Source organism: Ochotona curzoniae, unplaced genomic scaffold (genome assembly GCF_017591425.1).
Source record: "Ochotona curzoniae isolate NIBS_2020 unplaced genomic scaffold, NIBS_Ocur_1.0 scaffold_4701, whole genome shotgun sequence".
NCBI classification, from domain to species: Eukaryota; Metazoa; Chordata; class Mammalia; order Lagomorpha; family Ochotonidae; genus Ochotona; species Ochotona curzoniae.
The window spans coordinates 62,566,123-62,584,188 of NW_024467122.1; the positions used below are offsets into that span (position 1 = coordinate 62,566,123).

General features: G+C 43.7%; 1 protein-coding gene across 2 annotated transcripts in view; it reads left to right on the forward strand.

The window, feature by feature from the left end:
- Positions 1-18,066, forward strand: part of LOC121148527 (myocardial zonula adherens protein) — an 86,406-nt gene that overhangs the window by 20,659 nt on the left and 47,681 nt on the right. For both annotated transcript variants that reach the window (XM_040968591.1, XM_040968592.1), the window contains exons 3-8: positions 76-231; positions 4,325-4,417; positions 6,739-6,852; positions 10,497-10,649; positions 13,168-13,293; positions 14,221-14,349. In XM_040968591.1, the coding sequence (XP_040824525.1) occupies positions 76-231; positions 4,325-4,417; positions 6,739-6,852; positions 10,497-10,649; positions 13,168-13,293; positions 14,221-14,349 (771 nt within the window). The remainder of the gene's footprint in view (positions 1-75; positions 232-4,324; positions 4,418-6,738; positions 6,853-10,496; positions 10,650-13,167; positions 13,294-14,220; positions 14,350-18,066) is intronic.

An 18,066-nucleotide genomic window follows, 5' to 3' on the forward strand; every position in this document is an offset into this window, starting at 1 on the left:
TCGGGCCCATCATTAGACGGTTTGCATGAGAGGTCAAGAGTCATTATTCTTTTTCTTTGTTGTGTTTGCTTTTAGCCTCCTGACATAAGCAATGCAGAGCCTCCCAGGAAACTTCCTCAAGGGGTTGTTTATGGTGTGGTGCGAAGATCCGATCAAAACCAGCAGAAAGAAATGGTGGTGTACGGGTGGTCAACCAGTCAACTGAAAGAAGAGATGAACTACATCAAGGATGTGAGTGATTTCAAGACTAGTTTTGCTGGCTTATATTCCTTTGGCAATATATAAGAAGGTAGAGTTGGAAGCGTTGGTGTGAATGTGGTAAGGTATTCTTAAAGAATTCTTAGGATTATCATTTTGGATGGAAATTTTTGTGTGTGTGTGTATCTTTGTGGTAGTTTAAATGTCCAGGTGTAATTCTGGAATACGGGATGAACATTGGTTGGTAGAGATTACTCCCTGGGGTTTCCAGGAGACCAGGGACTTTATTTTTCTCATGTGTGCTATGGAGTTTTTTTTTTTAAGTGGTTTTGCTTATTACACTGGACATACTAACTAAATGCATTTACACATCTGTCTACACTTGGGTGCTTTTAATTGCAAGTAACACAAAAGGCAATTCAAAGAAAGAAATTTATATCATGGGCAAAGAGTCTGGAGGCAGACCAGGTCCCTGGCAGGCACATCTCACTCCAGTATTAGTTCTCTGTATTTCTATTGGCTTGCTGTCTTTTCAGTCTCAGGCTGGTGGCATCATCTGGAGGAAGAGATTGGCTACAGCTCTGCTTACGTTTTGGAACCTTCTTGATTCCACACATTAGAGCTCCTCTTGTGTCATATTGGCCAGAGCTGGGTCACAGGCCCAGTCCCGAATTTACCACTGACAAGAGGATTAGGAAGGCTGTGGCTGGTTCAGCCCAATCAGTTGGATTAAAATGAATGCTGGGAAGTCAACCGTAAGAGACATCCATTCTAAGTCCCTCACTGCCATTTCTTTGCAATGTTGTGTTTCTGATCTTTTAAATTCTATGTTCTTTTTAGAAAATTTAGAAAACACAAAAATGTATAAAAAGACAGCATTAACGGCAATTTTATTCTTTAATCAGAAAAGCATTTTCTTCAAATATTAAGTGTATTTTTTTATTTTGTTTGGAAGACAGACTGATGAGAAGAGATCTTCCATTCACTGGCTCACTGCCCCAAATTCCTGCAACAGCTAGGGCTGGGTTGAGTTAAGCGTGGACTGACACTCTAGTAAGGGCTGTAAGCATCCCATAACAGCTATGCCACATGCTCACCTCATAATCCTTTATATGCTTGCCTGCTTGTCCACCTGCCTATTTTTTAAAAAAGTTTTGTTTTATTTTTATTGCAAAGTCAGATATACAGAGAGGAGGAGAGACAGAGAGGAAGATCTTCATCTGTTGATTCACTCCCCAAGTGACCGCCATGGCTGGAGCTGAACCGATCCAAAGTCAGGAGCCAGGAGCTCTTCTGGGTCTCCCATGCACTTGCAGAGTCCCATCCTCGACTGCTTTCTCAGGCCACAAACATGGAGCTGGATGGGAAGCGGGGCTGCTGGCATTAGAACTGGCACCCATATGGGATCCTGGCACATTCAAGGCAAGGACTTTAACTGCTAGGCCATCACACTGGGCCCAACCTACCTATTTTTAACTCTTTGTTCTGCCATTGTCCTCTACATTGACCGATGCCACTATTGCCCAAAGTAGAAATGAACAGCAATGACATGATGGGCCCCAGACACTGACCATATGTGGGGAAGGAGACGGCTTTGCCTCCAGGCCAGCACTGGCCAGTTTGCCCTAGTACTCTCTTTGGTGCTGTGCAGGCTTCCATTTCCTCATAGGTGGATCGGGCAGGGGAATGACCCTCAGATCACTCCCAGCTCTGTTAGCCCTGTTTCATTGGAGTGCAAGATACAAAGCTATGTGGTCTTGGCTATTGTATGAGTTGGAAGAATCCTTTTCCTTAATAGTAATTAATAATAATAATAATGATAATGATAATAATAATAATAAACGCTTGCCAAAATAATTGGAGGAGAAGCCAGAAAAACTTCACACACATGCCTGTGCAGAGAATAGATGTGATAACCACCAGCTTTAACGATATTCTACCTCCTGAAGATCATTTCCAGATATCCAGACTGTTGTGCTCTTAGTTTTCCTTTTAAGAAAAACTCAGCCTCTCCAGGGCTCCTGCACGTTTTTAAGAGATTTATTTATTTGAAAGACAGAGTGATTGGGGTGGAGGGGACAGAGAGAGGGAGAGAAGGCGGGTATCAAAATCTTCCATCTGACGGTTCACTTTTCAAATGTCTGCAACATTCAGGTGTGGGCCAAGCCAAAGCCAGGGGCCAGAATCTCCATCTGGGTACCTCCTATGAGTTGCAAGAGCTCAAGTAATCAAGCCACGTTTGATGCTTAACAGATGTATTAGTAGGGAGCTAGCTAGGATTCGAAACACTACTCCAAGATGGGATGCAGGAGTCACAAGCACAGGCTTAACCCACTGCACCACTGAACCTTTCCCAGACCTTTCTAATTTAAATACTCCTAATAGCATGGCATTGTTTCAGAGGTGAATCTTCCAAGCAAGAGTCCAGAGCTGCCAGTTGCACAAGAGGAAGATACCAGGTTTAGGTGGATCTTGAGCCATAGATGACATGTGCCAAAGTTGTAGGGCTGGGTTTGACCTGGAATTACTGATGTGCAAGTTGAAATTAATTGCCACGTTCTTCCTTCTAAAGCTGCCTTGCATGGTCATTCCTGAGTGTGTTTATGAGTCTGTTTACTCTCTGTCCCTGGTGAAAGACACTCTGGGCTTGTTGACTTCCTGCAGCGTTTGCCAGTGGAATCAACACCCAGTTCCAGATTGTACCACTCCCACTGAAGGAACAGTGCAGGGATAGGCTCAGGGCAGAAATGAGACCCTTCGGCCTGCCTAGAGGGAAAATCAATAATTGTAATTATTGGCAGGAGAGTAAATCGTATCATTAGAATTCATCTGGGCAAGGCTAGGGGTCTCGACCACCAGTGTCCATCATTTCTACCCATAATCCTGTTACCCAGATGAACATAGAGTCTAGTTTAAAGCAGTGTGTAGCTGTGTAAAATTGCCACCATCTTGGCATCTCCCCCAAATTCTTTCCTAAACAGTCACAGGCTGGGCCCGGGGCGATGGCTTAGTGGCTAAAGTCCTCACCTTGCACTCTGGGACTCCATATAGGCATCGGTTCTAATCCCGGCAGCCCTGTTTCTCATCCAGCTCCCTGCTAGTGGCCTTGGAAATTAGTCGAGGATGGCCCAAAACCTTGGGACCCTGCACCAGCAAGGGAGACCTGGAGGAAGTTCCTGGCTCCTGACTTCGGATTGGCTTAGCTCCAGCCGTTGTGGTCACTTGGGGAGTGAACCATCAGACGGAAGATCTTCCTCTCTCTTTCCTCTCTGTATATCTGCCTTTTCAATTAAAATAAATAAATCTTTTTAAAAAAATCACAGGCTAATGAAATAGATTCCATTCAGCTCTTCCCTAAAATAGCAGCTCCTGAATACATCTGGAGAAAACTCTCTCAGACTTCCCATCCTCTTTAAGAATCCCTTTATCTATCCTAGGGGTACCAGAAGGGGGACTATTTTAAAAACTTTTTTGTTTTTGTTGAAAAAAAAAAATGAAGGTCCTGTTGCTCTTCAGAGTGGTACCATTAGAGACGCTTGAACAGTGTTTGGGGATCACAGTTCTTTTTGTTATGGTGTCTCCTGTAGGTGTGTATGAGGAGCCCCCATCACATGCACAGGTTCTCTGGTGCTTAAATTTCCTGCCTCACATTCCAGACATATAGTTGCTCTTTGGTAGTTAGAGCAGAGATAGCGAACCTCAGAAGTTGTCTTTTGCTTTACGTTTTATTGTTGTTGTTGTTTGTTTGGTTTTTTTTTTTTTTTGGTACTCATAGCCATGTGTTATAGAGTCTATTTATTACAAACTTTCCACTTGTAAAAATATTTGATGAGAAGAGAGGAGTGATAGGTGGTTTGAGGGTGATAGGTGTATCTGAACAAACCATTTTTTCTTCAGTTTATTACGTGATAAGAGGTGTTTATTAATAATTGTAGTTAAATATAATTATTATTTTAATTATTTCCTTGATTTAGAATTGGATGATATTTTTGCTCAATTTTCTAAATCCCTTGTCCATAAGATTATTTCTTGTATGGCCCTTCTCTCATTAAAGTTTTATAAATGTTTTGGAACTCCAGAAAGTGAATTAGCTGAATCTCTAACTTAGCATCGTTATGGGCTGCAGGTACGAGCCACTTTGGAGAAAGTAAGGAAGCGAATGTTTGGAGACTACGATGAAATGCGGCATAAGATTCGGCAGCTCACTCAGGATCTGTCAGTAAGTCAGCCTCACAGTGATGGGGCACTGTGGGGGGATGGTCGAGCTCTGAGCTCGCTGCTAGCACCTGCTACTGGAACTTTCTTTCATGTTTCAATGAACTGAAGGCACCAAATTGCAGGATAAAGTTTATTACTTAAACTCTAAAATTTTTGTGATGAGAGTAATCTTCTTATTTATGCTCAGTACATTTCCCCTGAAGTCTATTTCTAGCATGTGTCAGATGTCTGATGGATGAGCATGTTTATCGTAGTGTTGTTTATAACAGTAAAAGTATTACAACTCTGTTCACTGAAAGGGGGACATAAAATAAAACATATGAGGGAACTTCAAGAAGTTTGTGAAAATGGAATTAAAGGATAAGTTTATTTTGATAACAGAACTTTTGAAACCCATGCATACAAAAGGGTCTTGAAAAAGATCATGAAAAATGTATATTATGATAAATCTATATGTGGATTCCAAAACTTTTTGGCATTAAAATAGATTTAATTACACATAATTACTTTTGCATTTTCTAAGTTCTTGTACAATGTGAGTATATTACCTATACAAAAATGTAAGAAAAATATCCTTCCTCTAGTGTAATTAGGAGAATGCTTGTGGGATGAAAAAACTGTTGCTATTCTCAAAGATAAAAACCCGTATGTGCAACACATTGTATCACATACTTTCCAGTGACCATCAAAATAAGCAGGCAAGAAGAGCAGTTACAACAGCCCTGTTGTAGAGCTTAATTGATGATTGTGTGGTGAGACTATCTGCTGTGATAACACCTACTACCTTGATTATAGCAGTATGAAGGTATAAACATATCCACCTAGCCCATTCTCACTGTCAGGTGGGAGCTTTGTGGCATTCTCTCCTATTCATGGAAATTCACTGTGATATTCACTGACAGACATGAATGACTGTCCTCAAAGCCAAGGGGTTGGGTTTTTATTCGGTGCATAAATAAGATTTTACCCTTTGCTTTCCATGCCCATCTCTTTTGCATCCTCATTTTCTCACACCAGAACCCACCCAGGGATCCCATCTCTATACCCCCAGTCTCTTCTTTCTCCAGACCTTCCCACACCCTGCAGGCAAATTAAACTTGCTGCTGTACTGCTCTGTGGACATGCATGTGCCTGTCCACAGGTGTTTGCCCCAGGCCCCTGCTTCTTTTCTCTCACTCCCCATGGGACACTTCTGCTCTGTTGTGCTGTTTTCTGTGGTTCCCACAGGCACCAAAGGCCTACCTATGAGTCTTCCTGGGAACCCCTGCCCCAAGTTCTCCTGACCCCTGCCTGTCTGTTTTCAGTCCTCGTTTAGGTCTAGCTTGAGTGCGACTCTGATGAGCTGCACATTAAGCACACACACCCAATAAAGACAGCTACAAAACAACTCTTGAGAGTTGAGTAACTTCAAAGCAAGATGACCAAAGACATTTTTAAGTTCTGTTTTGCTCTTTCTGAGCTGTTTGGGTGCCAGTCACATTACCTCTCTGACTCCCTGTCTTTCCTGAAAAGTACAATATTCTGAGTCTGATACAGTGTTGTTGAGGACTCTGCACTGCAGAACCAAAGAATAAGTAAGGCTTTGGGTTGAATGTGTCACCGTGAGGGTACTTCAGAAAGCATCTAGAAAAGTGGCATTATAAGCAATGTTTATTGCAGTGCCAAAAAGCCATACATACTTTTTAGAAAATGCATTTTTCATAAACTTTAAAAAATGTTTATTTTCATCTACCTAACAACAAAGTGACACATAAACAGAAATAGAGACACAAAAAGATATCACTTATCCACTGGTTCACTCCTCAAATATTCCCAACAGCCAGGGCTGAACTAGGCTGAAGCCAGGAGCTTGAAACTCCTCTGGGGTCTCCCATGTGGGTGGTAGGGGCCCAAGCGTTTGAGCCAATGCCTGCTGCCTCACAGCGTGTTCATTTTAGGAAGCTGTATTGAAAGTGGAGTGGTCAGGATTTGAACTAGTATTTGGATATAGGATGTGCACACCTAAATTAAGACTGAATGCACAACAGAGCTTGCCTCTTCTTGAGCTTTTGGAACGTGCCTCATATGCACCAATTTCAAAAACTTCTGCCCCAAAGGAACCATCTTTTAATCCCATTTTCCATGATCATTCTGAAGTACCTTTATACCATTTAAAAGAAAATGATTTGTCCCTGCCTACTCTGTCAAGCGCATGTTGACTTCTTCAAAGTTTGGTATTAAGTGTATTTGGCTGTATCAGAAGAAAGTTTCGGGTAAGTGAAGCTTGTGGTGAGTGTGTGGAGATTGAGATTGGCGTGACTTTCCCCTCCTTCCTCTGTCCAGGTTACCCGAGCTCAGCAGGACTATCTGGAGAATCACATCGAAGCCCAGTCATCAGCCCTGGATAGCTTTAATGCCATGAACTCAGCTTTGGCGTCGGACTCCATTGGTCTGCAGGTATTTATCTGCTCATGGTTAGGTGGGGCCCCTTCTGTTAGAGATCACTTAAGCTTAATCAAGAGTGGGTGCTGTTCCTCTAGAGTAAGGTAAGTCACAGAATCGCCGCAGCTCATTATTAGGACTCCCTTAAGCATAGCCACAGTAAGGATTGTGAAGTTGAAGGAAGTATATCCAAGCCGAGGCTGTACACCTTTGTTTATGTTTACAGAGCGGGGTTCGGACTTAGTGAGTTCAGTGATGGAGACATCACTTGCTCCACCAGATGTGAGAATAGTGCTTGGTGCCAAGCCTAGGATGACACACCAGCCCCCTTTCCCTATAGCCCTATAGCCACTGTGTTGTAGGAGAGCCCTTCCCTCAAGTCCCAAAATGCAAAAGATAGACTTAACCCAAAGCGGTCTATTCTTACAGTTTGTGTATACCAGTTTTGCAAACCTGTTTTCTTAAGGTGGAAATTAGTTTGCATGAGAAAGAATGTTCCAAAGAATGTCAGGTAGTGTCAGATGGAAACAGAGAGACCCAGGTTCCTCCTCTTGTAGAAATGTGTGTTGTCAGCCCAGTACAGGAGATTGTTCTCTTGATGCGCTTGATGTCCTAGGAGCTAACTATCCAATTGCTTTCCATTATTACCATTCTGAGTTCACTACAACACTTGCAAATGAACTTGAAAAACGTTCAACACAAAATGTTATCTTTGCTGGAAATGTTTTGCCTTGGCTTTTGTGTCCAAGTATAGAAACAATAGCGCCTGCCTCTCCTCCGGCTTCATTTGCTATTATCTTTTAATTCTTCTCTTAAAAGTTCCATGAACTATTTCTAACTCTTTCTGTATAAATAATTTATGAGCTAAACAAACACATTTTCATGTTGGGGAATCTCCACAATCCCTAGATGCTTGTGTTCTTTGACAACAGTCGATATGGCATGGGTAGCAACAACAAAGCTTGGCTGCTGTCCAGCAGTGGCCTTGGGTGGGCCTCATGTCTGGGTTCGTCTGGGGTGCCTATTTCTCAGGGGACCTCTGAGTCCCACCCATTTCCTGGCTGTCTTTTGTGTATGCCAAATTTCCCCTGGCCTCAGGCCAAGCCCCACTATGGGGCTGGCACATTCAGTAGCTTTTGTTTGCCCTTCCTCTTGCCATCCAGGGGACTTGCTAGAGCTCCCAGCCAACCCAGGACTGTATTCCATCTGGGACTTGGTTGAGATATGTACTGTGTTCCTGATGTTTCTTTCCAGAACAACAACAAAGCCTTGCAGGTATTTTCTAGTAAATTCTGCTTTGCCATCTGATGGACACTTATTTCAGAAATCTGTTCTAGAGTAAGGTCAGCCCTAACACAGGAACCTTGACTAATTTCTAGTTACTGTTCAGAATATTAGTTCTGATACCTTACACAACCAAAATATTAAACTGTTGTTAGAAAAAGAAAAGAGAGAGGGGGGGTGGTAAGAGAGAGAGTTTCCTGTGTTATAGCAGTTAGGAAACACAGCTGAGTCTTAAGGCAGTGGTTGTTGACTTTCTTTTTTTATGATTTATTTTATTTTTATTGGAAAGGTGTATATACAGAGAGGAGGAGAGACAAAGAGGAAGATCTTCCGTCCGTTGATTCACTCCTCGAGTGGCCATTACGACCAGACAGAGCTGTACCAAACTGAAGTCAGGAGCCCAGAGCCTCCTCCAGGTCTCCCACATAGGTGCAGGGTCCCAAGGCTTTGGACTGTCCTTCACTGCTTTCCTAGGTCACAGGCAGGAAGCTGGATGGGAAGTGGGACTGCCAGGATTAGAACTGGTGCTTATGTAGGATCCTGGTGCATGCAAGACATTGACTTTAGCCACTAGGCTACCGCCCCAGGCCTGGTTGTTGGCTTCTTATCTGTGCATGGTCCCAGTTTCTTCCTGTTGCTTGTTCTTCCCGCTTTCGTTATTATTGACAGTGACTCCAGAGTCTTGATTTGATTTCATAGAACATCAGAGCCAAACCTGTTGTGATGAGCTCTAATTCCTTTGTTTTATGGACAAATTGAGTTTAGCACAGAAAAATGGCATGTGCACGGTGTTGAACTAGTGGAAGGGCCAGGATCAGAGTCTGGCCTGTTGGTATGGATCATAGGTGTTTGTGTAGATGGAGGAGTTAGTCTCAAGAGGGGTGCTCAGAGGACTGAGTACTCGGGTCAGTGGATCCAAAGTTTGTCAAAGCTCAACTGTTCTGTGATTTCATGTTTCCAGATGACTTCAAATTTTCCTTTAACCCCTTCCTGATAACTGCCACTAGAAATTCTCTTTCCTGATTCAAGCAGATTCAGGAGTCAGAGGTTAGATCTTGTCCAGTATGAAGGCTGAAGAGTTGGGGAAGCTTCAGAAACGGATCATCCCATGGATATGACAAAGGTGTTAAGAAACCGGGCCCGGCGTGGTGGCGCAATGGTTAAGGTCCTCGCCTTGCACACCCGGGATCCCATATGGGCGCTGGTTCTATCCTGGCAGCCCCGCTTCCCTTCCAGCTCCCTGCCTGTGGCCCAGGAAAGCAGTTGAGGACGGCCCAAAGCTTTGGGACCCTGCACCCACGTGGGAGACCCGGAAGAGGCTCCTGGCTTCGGACTGGCATAGCATTGGCCGTTGCGCTCACTTGGGGAGTGAATCATCGGACGGAAGATCTTCCTCTCTGTCTCTCCTCTCTGTATATCTGACTTTCCAATAAAAAAATAATAAAAAATAAATCTTTAAAAAAAAAAGGTGTTAAGAAATAAGAAATCCTTTCCACCACTGGTTCCCAAGTCTTCGGATTTCAGATTGTTGATTAACTTGGGGAAGTGTGGAAGGTACCATGACTCAATTTCTGATGTCAAAATTCTGGCATTTATGGAGACCATTTCTCTTTGAGCAAAATTAGCCAGCTAGATAGCTAAAGTATTAGTTAAATATTCCTGCTTCAGTGGGTGGCCTGGAGCAGTAGTCACAATGCTTTTGATAGATGCTAGGCTTTTGTCAGACTCAGTTCTTTTTTGGGTACTTTCCTTTGCCCAGTGGAAGAAGCTGAGGCATTTGCCAGCAGTGGCATAACCTCAGCCTTGCCACTATTCTGGCAGACAGTCTGGGAATAGAGAAGTGACAGATTTTTTTAATAAACAAGGACAATATATCTCCATTCTACAACAGTCACATTTCATGTGGGAATATGAAAAAAAAAACACAGAAAACAACGAAGAAAATAAATATCTGTGTTCTTGTCCCATAGTAAGAGCTATTATTTACATTTTTCCTATCTTTCTTCTGTGTATGCATAAATACCTATTTGAACCAGTTCATATGTTTATTGTTTAAAATGGGATTGAATTGTGCTTAGTATTTTTTTCCCATGAGAAATAATATATTGAGAACAATTTTCCTTGGAAAAACTGCATTTTCCTCCATTTCCATCCACCCCAAGCGGTATTGGCAGCATCTGTGGGATATGAATGGGAGTCTCCCTAGCCCATCACAGTATGGGATGGCAGACCTCAGTCCAGACCAGGACCCAGGGCAGCATCCTCCGTGGCCTGACGTCTGCCTCAGAGGGAGGAGGCAAAGATGTCCCAGTGCATGACCCCGGCCATGTTTTCTTTACACTACTAATTCCAGTTTTGTTTTTATTTCCAAACAGAAAACCCTTGTGGATGTTACTTTGGAAAATAGCAACATTAAGGATCAGATTAGAAATTTGCAGAAGACATATGAAGCATCCATGGAGAAGCTACAGGAGAAACAGAGGCAGTTAGATGTGGCACAAGTTGAAAACCAGCTGCTGAAAATGAAGGTAAAGACACGTCTAGATTTCCTACTGACTTTTCTTTTCTTCCTTTTGTCTCTTTCTTCCATGTCCTTTTCTCTATTTTCCATTTGATTTTCGCATCCTCTGTGATCGGCTCCATAAGGCTGGCCTCAAAATGAAGGTGAGTGAGGAAGTTCTGTGTTTATAGCTGTCAGTCCAGGTTGCAGGTGTCCCGTGCACACTCCCATTGGGTACTTCTTCCTTGGCTCCTGGTTGCCTTGAAGGTGGCTTAGGCAATTGGGATGCCCACGGGTCCGGGACTCAGATGTTCTGGGCCTGTATCCCTGTGCTGTTCAGATTTTCTCTGAGCTCTGCAGGCCTTTCTGTATAACTTAACAAAAACAAGCTAAGGACACGTAGTTCAGTGGTCCTTGAGCTCTGCCCGCTTCCCGCCTCAGCCATCTGAGGACCCTGGGAAATGTTTCTCTTGGTCCCTAGGCTATCTGTATTCCTGTGCTGGGCTGTTTATGTCTGGGAGGTGTCACTGCTCTCCCCATATTTGAAACATGGACAGATTTCTTACCCAGTGACAAGAAGACCTGTGAATGGCTCATGGAAAACTTTCAAGAAATTATTTCCTAAGTGATTTTAAAAAAAAATCTGTATATATAGTTGTAAAATTGTGTTCAATATAGGCTTATGCTGTCTTATGGGTAGTATATCTGCATAACAATTTTTTACCTAAGTCAGAATATTAGAGGGAGTGGAAGGTGATGGTTTTAGTAATTTCGGAAAACAAACTGGTCCTTCTTCCTGCAGGTCTCCTCAGGAGCAATCTAGACGAAGAAGGGTTGGCATGCTGCATACCCTCTGTGTTGCCACCCCCACAGGGTTCTGCCATCACAGCCTGCTTGTCCTCCCACAGCCACCCTGGGCATGGGAAAGGGAACAGGGAGCCCATAGGATAGGTGAACTTTTCTTGACTTTGAGTTAAAACAGTGCCTCTCTTTCCTATTTTATCTGTTGCCTTTCAGAATAAGAATTGCTGGAGAAGGAGTGGACATTTAGCCAAGTTTTTCGGAGGTCCACATCTCACATTGGCATGCTTGGGTTTGAGCCTTAGCGGTGGCTCCCAGTTCCAGCTTCCTCTTAATGCTGACTCTAGGAGGCAACAGTGATGATTGAAGTAGTTGGGTACCTACTGTCCATAGGAGAGACCCAGATTGTGGTCGTGTCTTTGACCTTGGTCCAGCCCTGGCTAATGTAGGCATTTGGGGGAATAGACCAGCAGATAGGAGTTCATTCCCTATGTGTCTGTTTCTCAAGTAAATACAATTAGAAAGATTTTTTAAATTTATGAAACAAAGGTTTATAGCTAAAGTCAAAGAATGCTGATTTAAGTCTTCCTCAGTAATTTATCCAATTACTTATTCCACAAGTACTTATTGAGAATCTGCTACTGGTGTCTGTCCTGGACATTGCTAGTGAGCCAAGGGTGGTCATTATCGGGGTGTGGGACATTATTAGGCAGCCTGGCTGCTTCCCTTAGTCCAGGCTCTGTCCAGCCTGTAGTTACTGCTTATAGGGACTGATGCTTGTTTTCAATCTGACCAGTAGAGTTAAAATTTTTCCCTACTGTTCCTCTTACTTTATCACTCCCTGCTTCCCCAGTTATGGTGACTCAGGATATTTCAAATGACCTGGATACAGGGTGTGCAGGCCTCCAGGGAGAGAGGCCCATCTCACAGTTTTTGTGTACAGTACAAGTGAGGTGTATGGTACTCCTGTCTTTTCTCAGTTTATGATAACCACTGCTTCAGATTTTTCCTTTTGTCACTTCTTGATGCCAATACTTCCCCAGCAATGAGAGGAGGGGTGGTAGTAAAGGGCATCGAGAGAAACCTAGCACATTTTTGTTATAAGTATCATATCACCTGTAGAGGTTGATTGCCTTCTTTCCCAGTGGTGATGCATCCAACAGCCCCAGCTCTGTGGAATAAGCAGCAACATGGGAAGAAGGACCAAGAAAAACCTTCAGCAGGATACGATCAGTGGCAGGAAGAGCACACTGAGGCCTTGGCCGTTACCGCCATTCAGTCCTGCTCACCCACAGTTCTGCTGCCTTGTTCTCCTTCTCAAGCTGAAGCTGGACCTGATCAGGCCGCTGGAGGCACCTGCTTCGTATTCCCCTCACTGGGTCAGACTGTTTGCAGACATAACATTTTTGGAAAGTACAACAGTGTTGAGTTGATGAGTCCAGATTGTGTATTTGAGCCTAGCTGACATCTTATCCTAGGGTCTGACTTGGCCAAAACAACTTACGGGATTATTTAGAAAAGTGAGCATCATCCTGCTGAAAAAGTGACCGATGGAAGTACCACTGTCCAGTGCCAGCTATATCAGCGGAGAACGCTGTGCTTCATTTCTGTGCCTCCACTCACTCTTCTTCCTTCTTCCCCGTCTCCTTGTCCCACTCTTTCCTGCTGCTTCTATGACAGAACCCTAGGCAGTGGTGAAGTTGCTGATTGCAAAAACTGCAGTGCTGAAATGTATGTCGTTGTAGGTGGAAGCATCCCAAGAAGCCAATGCGGAGGTGCTGCGAGAGATGACTAGGAAGCTGTACAGCCAGTATGAGGAGAAGCTGCAGGCGGAGCAGCAGAAGCACAGTGCCGAAAAGGAGGCCCTTCTGGTGGGTGTCAAGGCTGAAGCAGTAGGGTTTCCTCATGGCAGTGACTGTGTGGGCTCAGACGGGTGATGGAGCCAAAAAGATTTATTTGCTTATTTGCTCCCCAACTTTTCTTTCTGCCTTTGATTATCAGCCTCCCTGCTCTAAATACACACCTTCCTCCAGCTAATCTGGTTGTTCGTTAGCATCTGTGCTTGCCTGCAGCTGTGTCCTCCCTTATCCATTTGCTCCTCTCTACCTGAAATCACCTCATTTCTCTTTCCTTGAGAATGCTCTCCTCTCCATGAATGAAATCTCTCCCCTTTATACACCTGGAAGCAACTCTGTCATTGTGAAGCTCACTGTGTCTCTTTGCCCTTGCCCATGGGATTCTGTTTCACCTGTCAGGAGAAGAGATATCCTGTATTGTTTACATCTTCACTCCCCTATAAGAACATACATTCCTTGAAGTTGCATCTGTCTTTTGGCTTTCTGGATGTGCCACATGAGTGGGTTTTCTCCCTTGGAGTGAGTTGGTGCATGCTATCAGGGAGAAAGACCTGGGAATCATACATTCAATGCTAGATCTGGCCCTAATCCCCTTTGCCTTGTGGATGGATATAGTGATGCTCAGTCTATCTATTCAATATTATTTAAACCTTCACAAACTCTTGGGGGACAACTTTTAGACCTAAAGACTCTGGGGACAAAACAAAAAAGGAAAAAATTCAGTCAGATGCATTAAAAAGCCACACAATGAATGAGTCTGTACTCGTAGATGAGAATCAGAATTACATGTCTTGAATTTATGGTTCGCGAGACCCTCTTAGGTTGCAAGGCTGTGCTTTTAAAGGGAAATTGTGACTGAGGAAGTTTCATTGCTTGGAGCCTGGTGAAGGAAGGATCTAGGTACTCCATGCCTGTTGTGAGAGGAAGATGTTTCTTTTGTAGGAAGAAACCAATAGTTTCCTGAAGGCAATTGAAGAAGCCAATAAAAAGATGCAGGCAGCAGAAATCAGCCTAGAAGAGAAAGACCAGAGGATTGGAGAGCTTGACCGGCTGATTGAGCGGATGGAAAAGGTAAGGATACAGCCTTGGGCCTGTTGCGTACTTGCCCAAACTGCTCTGAGTTCCCTTGTGAGCCTGTCTGAGATAGAAGAAGCCCTTAACATCTCCCTAATCCCCCTAGTTTGCCATGAAAAAAAAGAGGTCTATATAATCATGTCTAAGGAAGTCCAACAAATTTTTCATTTTTCCCCATGGTAACTACTTGGATGCTTTCTGAAAATATTACATATGAAATTTTTTATGAAAATCAGTGTTTAGCCAGACTGCTTTGCCTGAACTTGGCTTACCTTCTGGATCATCAAGCCCTATTTAGATGTCCTGTCAATACTCTAGTTGTTTTAGGAGCCAGAGATTTGGGGAGGCCACATTTCTCTGTGTGTTTGGCAAGGGGCTAATGAGTAGGGAAGAGCTAAACTGAGACAATGAAGGCAATTTAGAGAAAAGGAAGAGACAGGAAATCAGGCAGGAAGTGGAGAAAAGGGAGGCAAGAGGGAAGACAAAGGGTGGATGACCTTCAGCAGGTGATGGCTGGCTTCTGGGGGAGGTCCTGGGCCGAGGCTGTGGCTGGTGCTTAGGAAAGAGTTCTCTGGCTCTCTGTGAGCCTGCAGACAGCAGTGAGTGATCTATTGTGACATGCCTAACATCCCGTCAACTTATTCTAAACCCTGATGGCCCCCAACCTGGAGATAGAGACAGGGGAAATAACAGCACGTTCTAGGTCACTAGCTAGGCTTCCAGATGATTCTGAGAAAAGCTCTGCTGCATAAAGTTGTCTGCAGAGCCTGGGAAGGCAAGGTGCAACCAGAATGGGAACTGCATTGAGTTCAGTACCATGAGGCTTCAGGGCTAACTGGGGGAAAGGGACTCTCCTTTTAGCTACTACCTTTATTTGAAAAGAATTTGAGCCAACTATGTGGTCAGTTGTGATCTCACTATTACCGTCTGGGAAAACTAAATCCCATCTTTTGTTGAGGAGCAGATGACGGACACATTGAGGGGATCATGTCAGTACTGATTAGAGGAAGTAGCAGTGAAGATGGGTGGCAAGGGTGCCTTCTGAGACTTGGGTGAGCTTCCTCCCACATGACCTTCCAGCAATGGAGAAAGATACTGGCTGACCCAAAATCTGTGGGTGACACATCTGACTGAGGAATAAAGACCCAGGGTAAGCTGGCAGCATGGCAGAGGTGGTTTGGACAGAGGGGCCATCTTTGAGGCACATGGAGTAGTGGTTGGGAGCACAGAGATCAGAGGCAGGTAGGCCTACAGCATGAGTGGTGCTTCTCTTTGTGTGGGCAGTCACTCCACTTTTCAAATGTAGTTTGGTAAAATGCCCACAGTCATTGTCCTTATTCTGAAGCCAATGAGAAAAACCAATGTCTGAGGATGCTGAACCTGGTACCTGGCTCACATAATTTGTGGTTCAGGTTTGTATTTGTAGCAGGTTTGCTCCTGGTCAGCTTTTCTTAGCTGAAGCCATTTTGTAGTTTACCTTCTTTATACCTGTAGATTTTCAACAGTTTCTGGTTTTTCTCCACTGGTTCCTGCAGGCAGCACATGAGGATGAGGGAGCTAGGGAGGTGGAGGACCAGGCCCTCTTGGCAGCAGTTGGGTAACATAAAACCTTCCTCAAATCACACTGGTTTTTCCTTCAGTGATTGAGAATTTATTGTCCTTTCTCTAAATCTTCCCTTCCATTAGGCTAGAGAAATGCTTCCTTTATGTAGCTGAGATTAGATAGACCAATTTATGCTCTTTCCGCCTGCAGGGATAAATCTCTGGCAGCAGGAATCTGGCCAAACCTCTGTCATACCCCACGCGCCACTGCTGTGGAGTAGGCTGTCTGTAGGCAGGAAGTGAAGTGGTGGTTACATCCTGCTCTCATTTAGTTTTGGCTTTTGTGTAAAGACAAGCTGTACTCTTTTGAATGACTTCCTTACGGCATACTAATGCTTTCATATTGGACATTTGCTTGAAATATCCCTTTTTCTGATCAATAAATATCTGCAAAGAAATGGGCATGTTCTATGACTTCACTCAGGTGATGGTTTCCCTGATGTGAACAAATGGAAGGAATTATTGCATGTACACCTAAGATTTTCTGGGCCCAGCGCAATGGTGTAGTGGCTTAAGTCCTCGCCTTGCATGTGTGAGGATCCCATATGGGCACCAGTTCGTATCCTGGCAGTGCTGCTTCCCATCCAGCTCCATGTTTGTGGCCTGGAAAAGCAGTTGATGACAGCACAAGGCCTTTGGGACCCTGCACCTATGTGGGAGACCCGGAGGAAGCTCCTGATTCCTGGCTTCACATTGGCACAGCTCTAGCTGTTGCAGCCACTTGGGTAGTGACTCAATGGATAGGAGATCTTCCTCTCTGACTCTCTTCCTCTTTGTATATCTGACTTACCAATAAAAGTAAAAGAAAATCTTTAAAATATATTTTCTATACTTCAGTTAACAAAACAGAAGTCTTGTCCAACTTTGTAATATCCTCTTTTGGGGGGCAAGAGGATACTAGTTTGTGAAAGGTTCACCACTCTTATTTTAGAGGTGCCATGGTTTGTGAACTAATGTCTCCCCAAGGCAGAGTGTTAAATGCTTGGTCTTCAAGGTGTTACTACTGGGAGATCTTGGAGCTATTAGGAAATAGTTAGGAGGTAGGGCCTAGTGGGAGGTTATTGGATTCTGGTGTGACATCTTAGAGAGTTGCTGTGAAAGCCCATGATTGGGCCGTGCGCTCTTTCTGCTTCCTGCATCACTTTGTAATCCATGCCCTGTGTGCTCTTTGCCATTTACCATGGCTCTTCATCAAAAATAGGTCTACACTCTGCTGCTTGGATTTGGGATTTTCAGAACTCTTTAGTGAAATACTGTTTTCTTCATTGGTAGCTTGTCTTAGGTTTTTTGTGGTAGTAATGAGCAATTGACTGATACAAGAGCTAATGTATACTTCCAGCCATTGGAATACTACATAGGGTTGAGGGGGAGAATCCTGGTTAGGCCAGGTGGTTTGCTATAGAGATTTAAAAACAGCAATACATCTTCAGTGAAAGTTGCTCTTCTTTTGTTGTTCTGATGTTACCAGTGACATCAAGTTCATCCTGTCCAGGGTGGTCTGCTCTCTATCCTTGGCCTGTCCTTTGGTTTTATCCTTATAGTTTTAGGAGTCATAGGAATTGAATTTTTCAAGATCTGCTTTTTAATAAAATGGTGGAGCAGAAGTTTGGTGTCTATATAACTGAGACTTTGTTGGGAGACTCTGAGAATAAAGGTGAGTTTCCATAGCACTTGGAGGAAGACTTAATGTAAAATAATCTTCTCCCACTTAGTAAGCAGGATTTGATTAACTTTCATTTTAAGATGCTAACACCTGCAACATATTTCCAGTGCAGTTTCAGTGGTCCCATGCTTTTATCACATCCATTTTCTCAAAATAAATAATTGTCCAAATTCTATTAGGAAAAAGTTAAAAAATTTGTTTATTATTGGAAAGAGTAACAGAAAAGGAGAGAAAGAGAGAGAGAGAGAGAAAGATCTTTCATCTACCAGTTCACTCCCTACATGATTGCAGCAACTGGGGCCAGGCCAGGCCAAAGCCAGGAACCTTCCTGGTCACTCCCATGGATGGCAGTTCATTGTCTTCCCATGCACATTAGCAGAAAGCTGGATTTGAATCAGATTATCGGAGTTCAAACTGGCCCTTGATGTAGGTTGTCTGTGTTGCAAGTA